Here is a 20,000-nt window from a genome sequence, read left to right on the forward strand (position 1 = left end):
TGTAGAGGGGCAGTGGTAGACAGGTACTGAGTGTGAGAGGGGCAGTGGTAGACAGAGTACGAGTGTAGAGGGCAGTGGTAGACAGGTATGAGTGTAGAGGGGCAGTGAAGTAGACAGCGTATTATGAGTGTAGAGGGGCAGTGGTAGAGCAGGCATGAGTGTAGAGGGGGCAGTGGTAGACAGGTATGAGTGTAGAAGGGGCAGTGGTAGACAGGCATCGCAAGTGTAGAGGGTGCAGCGGTGAGCACATTGCGTATGAGGTGTAGAGGAGGCAGTGGTAGACAGGTATGAGTGTAGAGGGGCAGTGGTAGACAGGTATGAGTGTAGAGGGGCAAGTGCAGGAGGCATGGTGTAGAGGGCAGGTAGACAGGCATGAGGTAGAGGGGCAGTGGTAGACAGGTATGAGTGTAGAGGGGCAGTGGTAGACAGGTATGAGTGTAGAGGGGCAGTGGTAGACAGGTATGAGTGTAGAGGGCAGTGGTAGACAGGTATGAGTGTAGAGGGGCAGTGGTAGACAGGTATGAGTGTAGAGGGGGCAGTGGTAGACAGGTATGAGTGTAGAGGGGCAGTGGTAGACAGGTATGAGTGTAGAGGGGCAGTGGTAGACAGGTATGAGGTAGAGGGGCAGTGGTAGACAGGTGCGAGTGTAGAGGGGCAGTGGAGAGACAGGTATCAGTGTAGAGGGGCAGTGGTAGACAGGCAGTGAGGTAGAGGGGCAGTGGTAGACAGGTATGAGTGTAGAGGGCAGTAGTAGACAGGTATAGATGTGAAGAGGGGGCAAGGTGGACAGAATCAGTGAGGGCAGGTAGGCAGGTATGAGTGAGGCAGTGGTGACAGGTGCTGAGTGAGGCAGTGGTAGACAGGTAGACAGGCATGAGTGTAGAGGGCAGTGGTAGACAGGTATGAGTGTAGAGGGGCAGTAGACAGGTATGAGTGTAGAGGGGCAGTGGTAGACAGGTAAGGAGGTAGAGGGGCAGTGGTAGACAGGTATGTAGAGGGGCAGGTAGACAGGTATCAGGTAGAGGGGCAGTGGTAGACAGGAGGTAGAGGGGAGGGTAGACAGGTATGAGTGTAGAGTGGTAGACAGGTGAGTGTAGAGGGGCAGTGGTAGACAGGTATGAGTGTAGAGGGGCAGTAGTAGACAGGTATGAGTGTAGAGGGGGCAGTGGTAGACAGGTACGAGTGTAGAGGGGCAGTGGTAGACAGGTATGAGTGTAGAGGGGCAGTGGTAGACAGGCATATGAGTGTAGAGGGCAGTGGTAGACAGGTATGAGTGCAGAGGGGCAGTGGTAGACAGGTATGACAGGTAGAGGTAGAGGGGCAGTGGTAGACAGGTATGAGTGGGTAGAGGGGCAGTGGTAGACAGGTATGAGTGTAGAGGGGGCAGTGGTAGACAGGTATGAGTGTAGAGGGGCAGTGGTAGACAGGTATGAGTGTAGAGGGGCAGTGGTAGACAGGTATGAGTGTAGAGGGGCAGTGGTAGACAGGTATAAGTGTAGAGGGGCAGTGGTAGACAGGTATGGAGTGTAGAGGGGCAGTGGTAGACAGGTATCAGTGTAGAGGGGCAGTGGTAGACAGGTATGAGGTAGAGGGGCAGTGGTAGACAGGTATGAGTGTAGAAGGGCAGTGGTAGACAGGTATGAGTGTAGAGGGGCAGTGGTAGACAGGTATGAGTGTAGAGGGGCAGTGGTAGACAGGTATGAGTGTAGAGGGGCAGTGGTAGACAGGTATGAGTGTAGAGGGGCAGTGGTAGGTATGAGTGTAGAGGGGCATAGACAGGTATGAGTGTAGAGGGGCAGTGGTAGACAGGTATCAGTGTAGAGGGGCAGTGGTAGACAGGTATGAGTGTAGAGGGGCAGTGGTAGACAGGTATGAGTGTAGAGGGGTAGACAGGTATGGTAGAGGGGCAGTGGTAGACAGGTATCAGTGGAGGGGCAGTGGTGGCTTGGGTATGAGTGTAGAGGGGCAGTGGTAGACAGGTATGAGTGTAGAGGGGCAGTGGTAGACAGGTATAGTGTAGAGGGGCAGTGGTAGACAGAGTGTAGAGGGGCAGTGGTAGGTACAGTGTAGTGGTAGACAGGATGAGTGTAGAGGGGCAGTGGTAGACAGGTATGAGTGTAGAGGGGCAGTGGTAGACAGGTATGAGTGTAGAGGGGCAGTGGTAGGGGCAGTGTAGAGGGGCAGTGGTAGACAGGTATGAGTGTAGAGGGCAGTGGTAGACAGGTGAGGTAGAGGGGCAGTGGTAGACAGGTATGAGTGTAGAGGGGCAGTGGTAGACAGGTATGAAAGTGTAGAGGGGCAGTGGTAGACAGGTATAGTGTAGAGGGGCAGTAGTAGACAGGTATGAGTGTAGAGGGGCAGTGGTAGACAGGTATGAGTGTAGAAGGGCAGTGGTAGACAGGTATGAGTGTAGAGGGGCAGTGGTAGACAGGTATGAGTGTAGAGGGGCAGTGGTAGACAGGTATGAGTGTAGAGGGGCAGTGGTAGACAGGTATGAGTGTAGAGGGGCAGTGGTAGACAGGTAGTGTAGAGGGGAGTGTAGAGGGGCAGTGGTAGACAGGTATGAGTGTAGAGGGGCAGTGGTAGACAGGTATGAGTGTAGAGGGGCAGTGGTAGACAGGTATGAGTGTAGAGGGGCAGTGGTAGACAGGTATGAGTGTAGAGGGGCAGTGGTAGACAGGTATGAGTGTAGAGGGGCAGTGGTAGACAGGTGAGTGTAGAGGGGCAGTAGTAGACAGGTATGAGTGTAGAGGGGCAGTGGTAGACAGGTATCAGTGTAGAGGGGCAGTGGTAGACAGGTATGAGTGTAGAGGGGCAGTGGTAGACAGGTATGAGTGTAGAGGGGCAGTGGTAGACAGGTATGAGTGTAGAGGGGCAGTGGTAGACAGGTATGAGTGTAGAGGGGCAGTGGTAGACAGGTATGAGTGTAGAGGGGCAGTGGTAGACAGGTATGAGTGTAGAGGGGCAGTGGTAGACAGTATGAGTGTAGAGGGGCAGGTAGACAGGTATGAGTGTAGAGGGGCAGTGGTAGACAGGTATGAGTGTAGAGGGGCAGTGGTAGACAGGTATGAGTGTAGAGGGGCAGTGGTAGACAGGTATGAGTGTAGAGGGCAGTGGTAGACAGGTATGAGTGTAGAGGGGCAGTGGTAGACAGGTATGAGTGTAGAGGGGCAGGTAGACAGGTATGAGTGTAGAGGTAGACAGGTATGAGTGTAGAGGGGCAGGTAGACAGGTATAAGTGTAGAGGGGCAGTGGTAGACAGGTATGAGTGTAGAGGGGCAGTGGTAGACAGTGGTAGGTATGAGTGTAGAGGGGCAGTGGTAGACAGGTATGAGTGTAGAGGGGCATGAGTGTAGAGGGGCAGTGGTAGACAGGTATGAGTGTAGAGGGGCAGTGGTAGACAGGTATGAGTGTAGAGGGGCAGTGGTAGACAGGTGAGTGTAGAGGGGCAGTGGTAGACAGGTATGAGTGTAGAGGGGCAGTGGTAGACAGGTATGAGTGTAGAGGGGGCAGTGGTAGACAGGTAGGGCAGTAGAGACAGGAGTGTAGAGGGGCAGTGGTAGACAGGTATGAGTGTAGAGGGGCAGTGGTAGACAGGTATAGAGGGCAGTGTAGAGGGGCAGTGGTAGACAGGTATAGAGGGGCAGTGTAGAGGGGCAGTGGTAGACAGGTATGAGTGTAGAGGGGCAGTGGTAGACAGGTATGAGTGTAGAGGGGCAGTGGTAGACAGGTATGAGTGTAGAGGGGCAGTGGTAGACAGGTATGAGTGTAGAGGGGCAGTGGTAGACAGGTATCAGTGTAGAGGGCAGTGGTAGACAGGTATGAGTGAGAAGGGCAGTGGTAGACAGGTATGAGTGTAGAGGGGCAGTGGTAGACAGGTATGAGTGTAGAGGGGCAGTGGTAGACAGGTATGAGTGTAGAGGGGCAGTGGTAGACAGGTATGAGTGTAGAGGGGCAGTGGTAGACAGGTATGAGTGTAGAGGGGCAGTGGTAGACAGGTATGAGTGTAGAGGGGCAGTGGTAGACAGGTATGAGTGTAGAGGGGCAGTGGTAGACAGGTATGAGTGTAGAGGGGCAGTGGTAGACAGGTATGAGTGTAGAGGGGCAGTGGTAGACAGGTATGAGTGTAGAGGGGCAGTGGTAGACAGGTACGAGTGTAGAGGGGCAGTGGTAGACAGGTATCAGTGTAGAGGGGCAGTGGTAGACAGGTATGAGTGTAGAGGGGCAGTGGTAGACAGGTATGAGTGTAGAGGGGCAGTGGTAGAGGGGCAGTGGTAGACAGGTATGAGTGTAGAGGGGCAGTGGTAGAGGGGCAGTGGTAGACAGGTATGAGTGTAGAGGGGCAGTGGTAGACAGGTATGAGTGTAGAGGGGCAGTGGTAGACAGGTACGAGTGTAGAGGGGCAGTAGTAGACAGGTATGAGTGTAGTAGAGGGGCAGTGGGGCAGTGGTAGACAGGTATGAGTGTAGAGGGGCAGTGGTAGACAGGTGAGTGTAGAGGGGCAGTGGTAGACAGTGTAGAGGGGCAGTGGTAGACAGGTATCAGTGTAGAGGGCAGTGGTAGACAGGTATGAGTGTAGAGGGGCAGTGGTAGACAGGTGAGGTAGAGGGGCAGACAGGTATGAGTGTAGAGGGGCAGTGGTAGACAGGTATGAGTGTAGACAGTGGTCAGTGATAGGGGAGTGGTAGACAATGTAGAGGGGCAGTGGTAGACAGGTATGAGGTAGAGGGGCAGTAGTAGACAGGATGAGTGTAGAGGGCAGTGGTAGACAGGTATGAGGTAGTAGACAGGTATAAGTAAACAGGTATGAGTGGTAGACAGATATGAGTGTAGAGGGGCAGTGGTAGACAGGTATGAGTGTAGACAGTCAGTGTGTATGTGACAGGTCTCTGAATTTGTAAGGTAGGAACTAAACATTGTGGTAGAATAACAGACAGTGTATATTATCAGTCCTGAACCAGTGTTCCTTTCTCTTTTCTCTCAATCAGGAATTAGAGAAGATGTTAGACCAGTAACGACCCCACAGACTAAAACAAAACAGATGCTTCTCCTGGAGATGATTATAATTATATATTATATAATTATATATATATTTGAGGGGATATAGATGTGTATAGTACCATGTACACCTTGTGAGCATCAGTACTTGTGTATGACAAATATTTAGTAAACATGTCAAAGCTGACCAATGTTATTGAGATTCTTAATTTTGGTGACAGAAATTAAGTAGCGTAAAACACACACACACACACACACACACACACACACACACACACACACACACACACACACACACACACACACACACACCAGGCCTGTCTTCTTACCGTAAAGTTCCTGCCTCTCTTTTTTGTTCCGGGCTTTCTGATTGGCCTCCAGCTTGACGACAGACGAGGGGGATGGACCAGTCACAGTGGAGCATGAAGAGACGTCTCGGGAGGGTTGTGCTTTGATGTCTTGTCCTTCGTCACTGTCATAACTTCCTTCCTCTTCTTCGTCTTCTAAAGAGAGAAAAACATACATAGTACTGTGTCTAAATCCAGCCTATCCACTTCCTCTAACAGACTTCCTGTGCTTATCATTAGAAAGCATTTAGAGGCTTGTATTTCCCCAAAACTGGTTTTCTACATTCTAACATTTAGCAATTACCTCATTATCTTGTTGTCTTCCTGGAGGAACACAAATAACAATTCATAATGATGAGATACCAGGATCTTCTGAATGTTGTTCTCTGGGGCTGGGACCTGAAGTGTGTCTGGAGTACTGAGCTCTGACTGATTGTGTGTGTGTGGGTTTGAATGCATATGCTGGCTCGCTGCGTGTGCGTGTGTATGTGTGGGTGCTCTTGTGTTGAGTGCACGTGGTGTGTGTGTGTCTCTGTAGCCTGTAACTGCTCTGTGGTCCAGCCTCCTTGTCTCCATGGCCTGTCAGATCCACTCACAGGCAGCTGTGGCCTAGCTTCTTACACACACACACACACACACACACACACACACACACACACACACACACACACGCACACACACACGCACACACACACACACGAGCAGAGGTGTCGGGTGTCCGCGCGCTGCCGACCCCACTTGTCATTTACGAGGCGTTCATCAACACGTTCTCACTCACCTCTGAACACTGACAGGGATCACTTTCAGATGAATTAACAAATTAACAAAACTCACACGAGGGCTCGAGTGGCAGCCTTCTGCATGTGTGTGTGTGTGTGTGTTTTATTCCCTAACTTGTGTATTGAGCGCATGGGACAATGTGATATGACTGTAAATGCATCCTGTGCTCTATAGAAGTAGTTGACTAATGAAGAAGGTTGTTTACAAGCTTGATGACAGGTCAGATGTGCCTTCCACACCTAGTGAAGGGTACAGTTTACTGAGTGAAGGGTACAGTTTACTGAGTGAAGGGTACAGTTTGCTGAGTGAAGGGTACAGTTTGCTGAGTGAAGGGTACAGTTTACTGAGTGAAGGGTACTGAGTGTGTTTGCTGATTGAAAGGTACTGTGAGCTGTGTACTGAGTGAAGGGTACAGTGTACTGAGTGGAGGGTACTGTGTACTGAGTGAAGGGTGCAGTGTGCTGAGTGAAGGGTACTGAAGGGTACTGTGCTGTGGAGGGTACTGTGTACTGAGTGAAGGGTATTGAAAGGTACCTGTGAGGAGTGAAGTACTGAGTGGAACAGTGTGCTGAGTGAAGGGTACTGTGTACTGAGTGTACTGAGAGTGAAGGGTACTGTGTACTGAGTGAAGGGTACAGTGTACTGAGTGGAGGGTACTGTGTACTGAGTGAAGGGTACTGGTACTGAGTGGAGGTACTGTGTACTGAGTGAAGGGGCAGTGTGCTGAGTGAAGGGTACTGTGTACTGAGTGGAGTACTGTGTACTGAGTGAGGAAGGGTGAGTGAACACTGTGTACTGAGTGAAGGGTGCAGTGTGCTGAGTGAAGGGTACTGTGAAGGGTACTGAGTGAAGGGTACTGTGTACTGAGTGGAGGGTACTGTGTACTGAGTGAAGGGTGCAGTGTGCTGAGTGAAGGGTGCAGTGTGCACTGAGTGGAGGGTACTGTGTACTGAGTGAAGGGTACTGTGTACTGAGTGAAGGGTACTGTGTACTGAGTGAAGGGTGCAGTGTGCTGAGTGAAGGGTACTGTGTACTGAGTGGAGGGTACTGTGTACTGAGTGAAGGGTACAGTGTGTACTGAGTGGAGGGTACTGTGTACTGAAGGGAGTGTGCTGAGGAGGGTACTGGTACTGAGTGAAGGTGTACTGAGTGAAGGGTGCAGTGTGCTGAGTGAAGGGTACTGTGTACTGAGTGGAGGGTACAGTGTGCTGAGTGAAGGGTACAGTGTGCTGAGTGAAGGGTACAGTGTACTGAGTGAAGGGTACTGTGTACTGAGTGAAGGGTACTGTGTACTGAGTGAAGGGTGCAGTGTGCTGAGTGAAGGGTACTGTGTACTGAGTGAAGGGTGCAGTGTGCTGAGTGAAGGGTGCAGTGTGCTGAGTGAAGGGTACTGTGTACTGAGTGGAGGGTACAGTGTGCTGAGTGAAGGGTACAGTGTGCTGAGTGAAGGGTGCAGTGTGCTGAGTGAAGGGAGTGTGCTGAGTGGAGGGTACAGTGTGCTGAGTGAAGGGTACAGTGTGCTGAGTGGAGGGTACAGTGTGCTGAGTGAAGGGTACTGAGTGAAGGGTACTGCTGAGTGAAGGGTACTGTGTACTGAGTGAAGGGTACAGTGTGCTGAGTGAAGGGTACTGTGTACTGAGTGGAGGGTACAGTGTGCTGAGTGAAGGGTACAGTGTGCTGAGTGAAGGGTACAGTGTACTGAGTGAAGGGTGCAGTGTACTGAGTGAAGGGTACAGTGTACTGAGTGTACTGAGTGAAGGGTACTGTGTACTGAGTGAAGGGAGTGGAGCTGGTGAAGGGTACAGTGTGCTGAGTGAAGTGGTACAGTGTGCTGAGTGTGCTGAGTGGAGGGTGCAGTGGTACAGTGTGCTGAGTGGAAGGGTACAGTGTGCTGAGTGAAGGGTACAGTGTGTGTGCTGAGTGAAGGGTACAGTGTGCTGAGTGAAGGGTACTGTGTACTGAGTGGAGGGTACAGTGTGCTGAGTGAAGGGTAGTGAAGGGTATGAGTGAGTGGAGGGTACAGTGTGCTGAGTGGAGGGTGAGCTGAAGGGTACAGTGTGCTGCAGTGTGCTGAGTGAAGGGTACAGTGTGCTGAGTGAAGGGTACAGTGTACTGAGTGAAGGGTACAGTGTGCTGAGTGAAGGGTACTGTGTGCTGAGTGGAGGTACTGTGTACTGAGTGGAGGGTACAGTGTGCTGAGTGAAGGGTGCAGTGTGCTGAGAAGGGTACAGTGTGCTGAGTGAAGGGTACAGTGTGCTGAGTGAAGGGTACAGTGTGCTGAGTGAAGGGTACAGTGCTGCTGAGTGGAGGGTGCAGTGTGCTGAGTGAAGCTACAGTGTGCTGAGTGAGGGTACAGTGTGCTGAGTGGGAGGGAGTGGAGGGTGCAGTGTGCTGAGTGAAGGGTACTGTGTGCTGAGTGGAGGGTGCAGTGTGCTGAGTGAAGGGTACAGTGTGCTGAGTGGAGGGTGCAGTGTGCTGAGTGAAGGGTACAGGGTACTGAGTGAAGGGTACTGTGTACTGAGTGGAGGGTACAGTGTACTGAGTGGAGGGTACAGGGTACTGAGTGAAGGGTACTGTGTACTGAGTGGAGGGTACAGTGTGCTGAGTGGAGGGTACAGTGTGCTGAGTGGAGGGTACAGTGTGCTGAGTGAAGGGTACAGTGTGCTGAGTGAAGGGTACAGTGTGCTGAGTGAAGGGTACAGTGTGCTGAGTGAAGTGTACTGTGTACTGAGTACCTGACCTGGCTGGAGAAGAGAGACACCCTGTCCCCTGTCCCACTCATCCAACCTTATCTGTCCCTGTCCCCCTCTTCCCCTCCCCTCCACCCAGTCACCTCAGCCCACTCACCCTGGTTGGAGGATTCACTCTCTGTAGGGGAGGTCTCTCCCCCCTCCATGGCTTCCTGACTCCTGGCTCGGAGGACCCTGGCCCTGGGCTGCTGCAGCCGTGCGGACCCCTGGACCCCGAGAGCTCCCCCATCCCTTTCCTCCTGCCCCCACGCATCATCAGCGGGGTCCCCGTCCAGCCTCCTGGCCATGCCGCTGTCTGCACTGGCTGCTGAGAGAGAGAGAGCACACACAGAGTAAGAGTATAGCATTGCTAGTTGCATTGGTGCCGTGACTCAGATCGGTACACAACATAGAAATAGAATTACAACACTAGAATGGACAATGTAGGTCTAATAACTTAACTAAAGGGCAGACATATTGTATTATTAATATCGTAGGTGGGCTATGGTAGTGTTTCTCTCTATGGTAGTGTTTCTATGGTAGTGTTTCTCTCTATGGTAGTGTTTCTCTTTATAGTAGTGTTTCTCTCTATGGTAGTGTTTCTCTCTATGGTAGTGTTTCTATGGTAGTGTTTCTCTCTATGTGTAGTGTTTCTCTCTATGGTAGTGTTTTCTCTATGGTAGTGTTTCTCTCTATGGTAGTGTTTTTATGGTAGTGTTTCTCTATGGTAGTGTTTCTCTCTATGGTAGTGTTTTTCTATGGTAGTGTTTCTCTCTATGGTAGTGTTTCTATGGTAGTGTTTCTCTCTATGGTAGTGTTTCTAGTAGTGTTTTCTATGGTAGTGTTTCTCTCTATGGTAGTGTTTCTATGGTAGTGTTTCTCTCTATGGTAGTGTTTCTCTCTATGGTAGTGTTTCTCTCTATGGTAGTGTTTCTCTCTATGGTAGTTTTTCTATGGTAGTGTTTTCTCTATGGTGTGTTTCTCTCTATGGTAGTGTTTCTCTCTATGGTAGTGTTTCTCTCTCTATGGTAGTGTTTCTATGGTAGTGTTTCTCTCTATGGTAGTGTTTCTATGGTAGTGTTTCTCTATGGTAGTGTTTCTATGGTAGTGTTTCTCTCTATGGTAGTGTTTCTTCTATGGTAGTGTTTTCTCTCTATGGTAGTGTTTCTTCTATGGTAGTGTTTCTCTCTATGGTAGTGTTTCTATGGTAGTGTTTCTCTCTATGGTAGTGTTTCTATGGTAGTGTTTTTCTCTCTCTATGGTAGTGTTTCTCTCTATGGTAGTGTTTCTCTCTATGGTAGTGTTTTCTCTATGGTAGTGTTTCTATGGTAGTGTTTCTCTCTATGGTAGTGTTTCTATGGTAGTGTTTCTCTCTATGGTAGTGTTTCTATGGTAGTGTTTCTCTCTATGGTAGTGTTTCTCTCTATGGTAGTGTTTCTATGGTAGTGTTTCTCTCTATGGTAGTGTTTTCTCTATGGTAGTGTTTCTCTCTAGTGTGTTTCTATGGTAGTGTTTCTCTCTATGGTAGTGTTTCTCTCTATGGTAGTGTTTCTATGGTAGTGTTTCTCTCTATGGTAGTGTTTCTATGGTAGTGTTTCTCTCTATAGTAGTGTTTCTATGGTAGGGTTTCTCTCTATGGTAGTGTTTCTCTCTATGGTAGTGTTTCTCTCTATGGTAGTGTTTCTATGGTAGTGTTTCTCTCTATGGTAGTGTTTCTATGGTAGTGTTTCTCTCTATGGTAGTGTTTCTCTCTATGGTAGTGTTTCTCTCTATGGTAGTGTTTCTATGGTAGTGTTTCTCTCTATGGTAGTGTTCTCTCTATGGTAGTGTTTCTCTCTATGGTAGTGTTTCTATGGTAGTGTTTTTCTATGGTAGTGTTTTCTCTATGGTAGTGTTTCTATGGTAGTGTTTCTCTCTATGGTAGTGTTTCTCTCTATGGTAGTGTTTCTCTCTATGGTAGTGTTTCTATGGTGTTTCTCTCTATGGTAGTGTTTTTCTATAGTAGTGTTTCTCTCTATGGTAGTGTTTCTATGGTAGTGTTTCTCTCTATGGTAGTGTTTCTTCTATGGTAGTGTTTCTAGTGTTTCTCTCTATGGTAGTGTTTCTATGGTAGTGTTTCTCTCTATGGTAGTGTTTCTATGGTAGTGTTTCTCTCTATGGTAGTGTAGTGTTTCTCTATGTGTGTGTTTTTCTCTCTATGGTAGTGTTTCTCTCTATGGTAGTGTTTCTCTCTATAGTAGTGTTTCTCTATGGTAGTGTTTCTCTCTATGGTAGTGTTTCTATGGTAGTGTTTCTTCTATGGTAGTGTTTCTCTCTATGGTAGTGGTAGTGTTTCTCTCTATGGTAGTGTTTCTCTCTATGGTAGTGTTTCTCTCTATGGTAGTGTTTCTCTCTATGGTAGTGTTTCTCTCTATGGTAGTGTTTCTCTCTATGGTAGTGTTTCTCTCTATGGTAGTGTTTCTCTCTATGGTAGTGTTTCTCTCTATGGTAGTGTTTTTCTATGGTAGTGTTTCTCTCTATGGTAGTGTGTTTCTCTATGGTAGTGTTTCTCTCTATGGTAGTGTTTCTATGGTAGTGTTTCTCTCTATGGTAGTGTTTCTTCTATGGTAGTGTTTCTATGGTAGTGTTTTCTCTATGGTAGTGTTTCTTCTATGGTAGTGTTTCTCTCTATGGTAGTGTTTCTCTCTATGGTAGTGTTTTTCTATGGTAGTGTTTCTCTCTATGGTAGTGTAGTGTTCTCTATGGTAGTGTTTCTCTCTATGGTAGTGTTTCTATGGTAGTGTTTCTCTCTATGGTAGTGTTTCTATGGTAGTGTTTCTCTCTATGGTAGTGTTTCTATGGTAGTGTTTCTCTCTATGGTAGTGTTTCTATGGTAGTGTTTCTCTCTATGGTAGTGTTTCTCTCTATGGTAGTGTTTCTCTCTATGGTAGTGTTTCTCTCTATGGTAGTGTTTCTCTCTATGGTAGTGTTTCTCTCTATGGTAGTGTTTCTCTCTATGGTAGTGTTTTTCTATGGTAGTGTTTCTCTCTATGGTAGTGTTTTCTCTATGGTAGTGTTTCTCTATGGTAGTGTTTCTCTCTATGGTAGTGTTTCTCTCTATAGTAGTGTTTCTCTCTATGGTAGTGTTTCTCTCTATGGTAGTGTTTCTCTCTATGGTAGTGTTTCTCTCTATGGTAGTGTTTCTATGGTAGTGTTTCTCTCTATGGTAGTGTTTCTATGGTAGTGTTTCTCTCTATGGTAGTGTTTCTATGGTAGTGTTTCTCTCTATGGTAGTGTTTCTATGGTAGTGTTTCTCTCTATGGTAGTGTTTTCTCTATAGTGTTTCTCTCTATCTCTATGGTAGTGTTTCTCTCTATGGTAGTTTTTCTATGGTAGTGTTTCTCTCTATGGTAGTGTTTCTCTCTATGGTAGTGTTTCTCTCTATGGTAGTGTTTCTCTATGGTAGTGTTTCTCTCTATGGTAGTGTTTCTCTATGGTAGTGTTTCTCTCTATGGTAGTGTTTTCTCTCTATGGTAGTGTTTCTCTATGGTAGTGTTTCTATGGTAGTGTTTCTCTCTATGGTAGTGTTTTTCTATGGTAGTGTTTCTATGGTAGTGTTTCTCTCTATGGTAGTGTTTCTATGGTAGTGTTTCTCTCTATGGTAGTGTTTCTCTCTATGGTAGTGTTTCTATGGTAGTGTTTCTCTCTATGGTAGTGTTTCTATGGTAGTGTTTCTCTCTATGGTAGTGTTTCTCTCTATGGTAGTGTTTCTCTCTATGGTAGTGTTTCTATGGTAGTGTTTCTCTCTATGGTAGTGTTTCTCTCTATGGTAGTGTTTCTCTCTATAGTAGTGTTTCTCTCTATGGTAGTGTTTCTCTCTATGGTAGTGTTTCTATGGTAGTGTTTCTCTCTATGGTAGTGTTTCTCTCTATGGTAGTGTTTCTCTCTATGGTAGTGTTTCTCTCTATGGTAGTGTTTCTCTCTATGGTAGTGTTTCTATGGTAGTGTTTCTCTCTATGGTAGTGTTTCTATGGTAGTGTTTCTCTCTATGGTAGTGTTTCTATGGTAGTGTTTCTCTCTATGGTAGTGTTTCTCTCTATGGTAGTGTTTCTCTCTATGGTAGTGTTTCTATGGTAGTGTTTCTCTCTATGGTAGTGTTTCTATGGTAGTGTTTCTCTCTATGGTAGTGTTTCTATGGTAGTGTTTCTCTCTATGGTAGTGTTTCTATGGTAGTGTTTCTGGTAGTGTTTCTAATATGGTAGTGTTTTGGTAGTGTTTCTATGGTAGTGTTTTCTCTATGGTAGTGTTTCTATGGTAGTGTTTTCTCTATGGTAGTGTTTCTCTCTATGGTAGTGTTTCTATGGTAGTGTTTCTATGGTAGTGTTTCTATGGTTTAGTGTTTTTCTATGGTAGTGTTTCTCTCTATGGTAGTGTTTCTATGGTAGTGTTTCTCTCTATGGTAGTGTTTCTCTCTATGGTAGTGTTTCTCTCTATGGTAGTGTTTCTCTCTATGGTAGTGTTTCTCTCTATGGTAGTGTTTCTATGGTAGTGTTTCTCTCTATGGTAGTGTTTCTATGGTAGTGTTTCTCTCTATGGTAGTGTTTCTATGGTAGTGTTTCTCTCTATGGTAGTGTTTCTCTCTATGGTAGTGTTTCTCTCTATGGTAGTGTTTCTCTCTATAGTAGTGTTTCTCTCTATAGTAGTGTTTCTCTCTATGGTAGTGTTTCTCTCTATGGTAGTGTTTCTCTCTATGGTAGTGTTTCTCTCTATAGTAGTGTTTCTCTCTATGGTAGTGTTTCTATGGTAGTGTTTCTCTCTATGGTAGTTTCTCTCTATGGTAGTGTTTCTATGGTAGTGTTTCTCTCTATGGTAGTGTTTCTCTCTATGGTAGTGTTTCTTCTATGGTAGTGTTTCTATAGTAGTGTTTCTCTCTATGGTAGTGTTTCTATGGTAGTGTTTCTCTATGGTAGTGTTTCTCTCTATGGTAGTGTTTTCTCTATGGTAGTGTTTAGTGTTTCTCTCTATGGTAGTGTTTCTATGGTAGTGTTTCTCTCTATGGTAGTGTTTCTATGGTAGTGTTTCTCTCTATGGTAGTGTTTCTATGGTAGTGTTTCTCTCTATGGTAGTGTTTCTATGGTAGTGTTTCTCTCTATGGTAGTGTTTCTCTCTATGGTAGTGTTTCTCTCTATGGTAGTGTTTCTCTCTATGGTAGTGTTTCTCTCTAGTGTTTTTCTATGGTAGTGTTTTCTCTATGGTAGTGTTTCTCTCTATGGTAGTGTTTCTTCTATGGTAGTGTTTCTCTCTATGGTAGTGTTTCTCTCTATAGTAGTGTTTCTCTCTATGGTAGTGTTTCTCTCTATGGTAGTGTTTCTATGGTAGTGTTTCTCTCTATGGTAGTGTTTCTCTCTATGGTAGTGTTTCTCTCTATGGTAGTGTTTCTATGGTAGTGTTTCTCTCTATGGTAGTGTTTCTCTCTATGGTAGTGTTTCTATGGTAGTGTTTCTCTCTATGGTAGTGTTTCTCTCTATGGTAGTGTTTCTCTCTATGGTAGTGTTTCTCTCTATGGTAGTGTTTCTATGGTAGTGTTTCTCTCTATGGTAGTGTTTCTATGGTAGTGTTTCTCTCTATGGTAGTGTTTCTCTCTATGGTAGTGTTTCTCTCTATGGTAGTGTTTCTCTCTATGGTAGTGTTTCTCTCTATGGTAGTGTTTCTATGGTAGTGTTTCTCTCTATGGTAGTGTTTCTATGGTAGTGTTTCTCTCTATGGTAGTGTTTCTCTCTATGGTAGTGTTTCTCTCTATGGTAGTGTTTCTCTCTATGGTAGTGTTTCTATGGTAGTGTTTCTCTCTATGGTAGTGTTTCTCTCTATGGTAGTGTTTCTCTCTATGGTAGTGTTTCTATGGTAGTGTTTCTCTCTATAGTAGTGTTTCTCTCTATGGTAGTGTTTCTCTCTATGGTAGTGTTTCTCTCTATGGTAGTGTTTCTCTCTATGGTAGTGTTTCTCTCTATGGTAGTGTTTCTCTCTATGGTAGTGTTTCTATGGTAGTGTTTCTCTCTATGGTAGTGTTTCTCTCTATGGTAACCTACACATACAGAACACAGTGCTCAGGTCAGGGCAGAATAAGGAATGTACTCATTCTCCCAATACAGAAAAGGTGGTTCCACCATGTGCTTTCCACATCATATGACACAAATGCCTAAATAACGTCGCTGACCGTCACATAACTGAAACACAACATTGTGAGAAAACTCCAAAGGTTACAAATGAAATCAATCACCATGATTCTTACCTGTGTCACTCTGCCCGCCGGACTCGTTGATGACTCGTCTGGACTCGGCCTTGGAGGTGGCCTGGCCTCGATGTCCATGGTGCTTTGGGGCAGAACTAGCCGCAGAGGCCGCCTCCTCCTTATCCCGTGGTCCCGCCTCCATCCCAGTCCTCTTCCCGCCCTGGGCCTTGTGCTGTCTGAGCTGCTGATGGGCCACGTCACGGGCCAGCTTAGAGCTGAGGACACCGTGGAGGACACTCTTTCTGCTACTGCCATGCACTTTTATCTATGAGAACAGACAACAGAGGAGGACGGGGGGAGAGAGAACAGAAAGAGAGAACGAGAAGAAAGAGAGAAACAGAAAGACCAGAGACACTGTTACACCTCCGGACACAGCTCCCACACACAGACAGTCAGAAGGACAGAGCTCAGTTCAGCTCACAGACAGTCAGTGGGACAGAGCTCAGTTCAGCTCACAGGTAGTCAGGACAGAGCTCAGTTCAGCTCCATCCCAGTTCAGCCCTGGGACAGAGCTCAGTTCAGCTCACAGATAGTCAGAGGGACAGAGCTCACTTCAGCTCACAGACAGTCAGAGGGACAGAGCTCAGTTCAGCTCACAGATAGTCAGAGGGACAGAGCTCAGTTCAGCTCACAGACAGTCAGAGGGACAGAGCTCAGTTCAGCTCACAGACAGCAGTCAGAGGGACAGAGCTCAGTTCAGCTCACAGACAGTCAGAGGGACAGAGCTCAGTTCAGCTCACAGACAGTCAGAGGGACAGAGCTCAGTTCAGCTCACAGGCAGTCAGAGGGACAGAGCTCAGTTCAGCTCACAGACAGTCAGAGGGACAGAGCTCAGTTCAGCTCACAGGCAGTCAGAGGGACAGAGCTCAGTTCAGCTCACAGACAGTCAGAGGGACAGAGCTCAGTTCAGCTCACAGGCAGTCAGAGGGACAGAGCTCAGTTCAGCTCACAGATAGTCAGAGGGACAGAGCTCAGTTCAGCTCACAGACTGTCAGAGGGACAGAGCTCAGTTCAGCTCACAGACAGTCAGAGGGACAGAGCTCAGTTCAGCTCACAGACAGTCAGAGGGACAGAGCTCAGTTCAGCTCACAGACAGCCAGAGGGACAGAGCTCAGTTCAGCTCACAGATAGTCAGAAGGACAGAGCTCAGTTCAGCTCACAGATAGTCAGTGGGACAGAGCTCAGTTCAGCTCACAGACAGTCAGAAGGACAGAGCTCAGTTCAGCTCACAGACAGCGAGAGGGACAGAGCTCAGTTCAGCTCACAGATAGTCAGGACAGAGCTCAGTTCAGCTCACAGACAGTCAGAAGGACAGAGCTCAGTTCAGCTCACAGACAGTCAGAGGGACAGAGCTCAGTTCAGCTCACAGATAGTCAGAAGGACAGAGCTCAGTTCAGCTCACAGACAGTCAGTGGGACAGAGCTCAGTTCAGCTCACAGATAGTCAGGACAGAGCTCAGTTCAGCTCACAGACAGTCAGAAGGACAGAGCTCAGTTCAGCTCACAGACAGTCAGTGGGACAGAGCTCAGTTCAGCTCACAGACAGCCAGAGGGACAGAGCTCAGTTCAGCTCACAGACAGTCAGAGGGACAGAGCTCAGTTCAGCTCACAGACAGCCAGAGGGACAGAGCTCAGTTCAGCTCACAGACAGTCAGAGGGACAGAGCTCAGTTCAGCTCACAGACAGTCAGAGGGACAGAGCTCAGTTCAGCTCACAGACAGTCAGAGGGACAGAGCTCAGTTCAGCTCACAAACAGTCAGTGGGACAGAGCTCAGTTCAGCTCAGACAGTCAGTGGGACAGAGCTCAGTTCAGCTCACAGACAGTCAGAGGGACAGAGCTCAGTTCAGCTCACAGACAGTCAGTGGGACAGAGCTCAGTTCAGCTCACAGACAGTCAGTGGGACAGAGCTCAGTTCAGCTCACAGACAGTCAGTGGGACAGAGCTCAGTTCAGCTCACAGACAGCCAGAGGGACAGAGCTCAGTTCAGCTCACAGACAGTCAGAGGGACAGAGCTCAGTTCAGCTCACAGACAGTCAGAAGGACAGAGCTCAGTTCAGCTCACAGACAGTCAGTGGGAGAGAGCTCAGTTCAGCTCACAGACAGCCAGAGGGACAGAGCTCAGTTCAGCTCACAGAGAGAAATAGGGACAGAGCTCATTTCAGCTCACAGAAAGTCTGTGGGACAGAGCTCAGTTCAGCTCACAGACAGTCAGTGGGACAGAGCTCAGTTCAGCTCACAGATAGTCAGAAGGACAGAGCTCAGTTCAGCTCACAGACAGTCAGAGGGACAGAGCTCAGTTCAGCTCACAGACAGTCAGAGGGACAGAGCTCAGTTCAGCTCACAGACAGCCAGAGGGACAGAGCTCAGTTCAGCTCACAGACAGTCAGTGGGACAGAGCTCAGTTCAGCTCACAGATAGTCAGAGGGACAGAGCTCAGTTCAGCTCACAGACAGCCAGAGGGACAGAGCTCAGTTCAGCTCACAGACAGTCAGAGGGACAGAGCTCAGTTCAGCTCACAGACAGCCAGAGGGACAGAGCTCAGTTCAGCTCACAGACAGTCAGAGGGACAGAGCTCAGTTCAGCTCACAGATAGTCAGAAGGACAGAGCTCAGTTCAGCTCACAGACAGTCAGAGGGACAGATGAAGATCCACAAATTAAAAATATATTAACATGGAGAGCTGGGGATTTGACACTTTTGAGTTTAAAATTCAAAATTTAAATGTGAGTGTTTAGTACAAACTTTGTTTCTTTTTTTATTGACACATTTCTAGTCATTAGAACCAGTGGTGGCTGGTGGGAGGAGCTATAGGAGGACGGGCTCATTGTAATGGCTGGAATGGAATAAATGAAACGGTATCAAACACATCAAACATATGGAAACCACATGTTTGACTCTGTATTCCATTCCAGCCATTGCAATGAGCCCATCCTCCTATAGCTCCTCCCACCAGCCGCCACTGGTTCTAATGACTAGAAATGTGTCAATAAAAAAAGAAACAAAGTGTGTACAAAACACTCACACTTTAATTTAGCCTATAGGCTATCAGGGTAAACATAGATCACACAACATACAATATTTACATAACAACTAGCATAGTGGCTAACATAGCATACGGTATTACACAAAGGCTAGCAGGCTACATAGCAGTAATGGTATGTAGCCATTATGGAATACTGTATGGAGGGCTCAGAGAAGTGTTCAGTAACTATAAGGGTTTTCTACAGAGTGTGTAGCTGTTCTGGAGGGATAGAGGACAAAGAGATACAACTAAAGAACCCTGACCTCTGCCGCGCCGAGCCGCTCAAAGCCCCGATTGGACAGCTTCTTCTTCTTCCTCTGGGCGTCCCCACCCCCTCCTCCCAGCAGGTCCTCGGGCGACAGGCCAAGTCCCGCCCCTAACGACCTGCCAGTCAAAACACGGGAGAGCATTCATTAGAGGAAGAAGAAGAGCGGTGGAATGAAAGAGAGGAAGACCAGAGGGGAAAGGAGGGGTTGAGTCACCTCTGTGGGTTGTTATAGCTGACGAACAGAACAAGACAAAACCCCGGAGCCCTGTTCTCACAAACCCCCAAACCGGCACGCTTGAAAAATGGTGATCTAACGGGGCGAACCTGGGAGTGTTGGAGGCCAGTGTTGGATAAGAAGCAGGAAAGCTTTATCAAGGGAGTTCCCCCTGGCCTATACAAGCACAGAGAGATGCTTTGAAAGATACAGGGAATCACTGAATGGTCTGAAGGCACGTTCTGCATTTGTATGCGGCTTCTATTGTTCTGGCAGTTGAATATCAGAGCTCTCCAGTTTCCATTTCCATATCAGTGCAGCTAGCAGCTCCTCTCCCCCTACAGAGTAGCAACATCACAGGGCTGGTTTAGAAGCAGAGCGAAAATGCCCTTGAATATCCCCCTGGAAACCTGCCCGGCGACCACACAGATGCGAGCCAGGCCGTACTCAAACAAAAGATGAACTTCCCCTCTCCTACCGTGTGCACAGTCTTAGCCATGCCATCAGTCACGTCGACTGGGAGAGTTAGCAGCGGCCTAATCAGGACTGTGGATCGCCGGCTCAAAACCTTTCAGAGTTTAAAGGGAAATCTCTATTACGCTGCGCTGTAAGTCCTCTGATTACATCATTACACACAGGCTAGAATAGCACATGTGCCTGAGTCCATGTGTGTCTGTTATATGTGCCAGCTAAAAATGTGACAAACTGACTGTGTGTGTGTGTGCTACCTAAAATGTGAGACAATGACTGAGCAAGTGTGTGTGTGTGTGTGTGTGTGTGTGTGTGTGTGTGTGTGTGTGTGTGTGTGTGTGTGTGTGTGTGTGAGTGATTGACAGGAGAATGGCAGCGGTGGCAGAAGTGTGAGCTGTCTCTGAGAGGCGGACCCCTTCGATCCCTTCCCTCCCTCACACACTGACAAACAATGTGACAGAGCCCCTTCCCTCAGAGGACTGGCAGGGTGAAGAAGCACACAGCCCCACACTGACTAATTAAACACAGTTGATTAGCAGCTCCTAGTTTGTACACACACATATGCACCTACACACGCATACACACTCACAGAGATAAACACACACAAACACACAGATACAGACACACACACACACACAGGCAAACACTCACACACACACACGCACACACAAACACACAGATACAGACACACACACACAAAGGCAAACACTCACTTACACACACACAAACACACAGATAGACACACACACACATAGGCAAACACTCACTCACTCACACACACACACACAAACACACAGATACAGACACACACACACAAAGGCAAACACTCACTTACACACACACAAACACACAGATAGACACACACACATAGGCAAACACTCACTCACTCACACACACACACACA

At 47.5% G+C, this 20,000-nt stretch overlaps 1 protein-coding gene across 1 annotated transcript in view; it reads right to left on the bottom strand.

Annotated features, from left to right (window-relative positions):
* The window catches only part of LOC115124308 (BAH and coiled-coil domain-containing protein 1), a 182,120-nt gene that overhangs the window by 45,171 nt on the left and 116,949 nt on the right, over positions 1–20,000 (bottom strand). Inside the window, 6 exon segments of the mRNA XM_065010965.1 lie at positions 5,239–5,501; positions 8,973–9,104; positions 9,107–9,152; positions 9,154–9,182; positions 15,123–15,387; positions 18,407–18,527. Of these exon segments, the coding sequence (XP_064867037.1) occupies positions 5,239–5,501; positions 8,973–9,104; positions 9,107–9,152; positions 9,154–9,182; positions 15,123–15,387; positions 18,407–18,527 (856 nt within the window).

The sequence above is a fragment of the Oncorhynchus nerka genome, linkage group LG26, assembly GCF_034236695.1.
Source record: "Oncorhynchus nerka isolate Pitt River linkage group LG26, Oner_Uvic_2.0, whole genome shotgun sequence".
Taxonomy (NCBI): Eukaryota; Metazoa; Chordata; class Actinopteri; order Salmoniformes; family Salmonidae; genus Oncorhynchus; species Oncorhynchus nerka.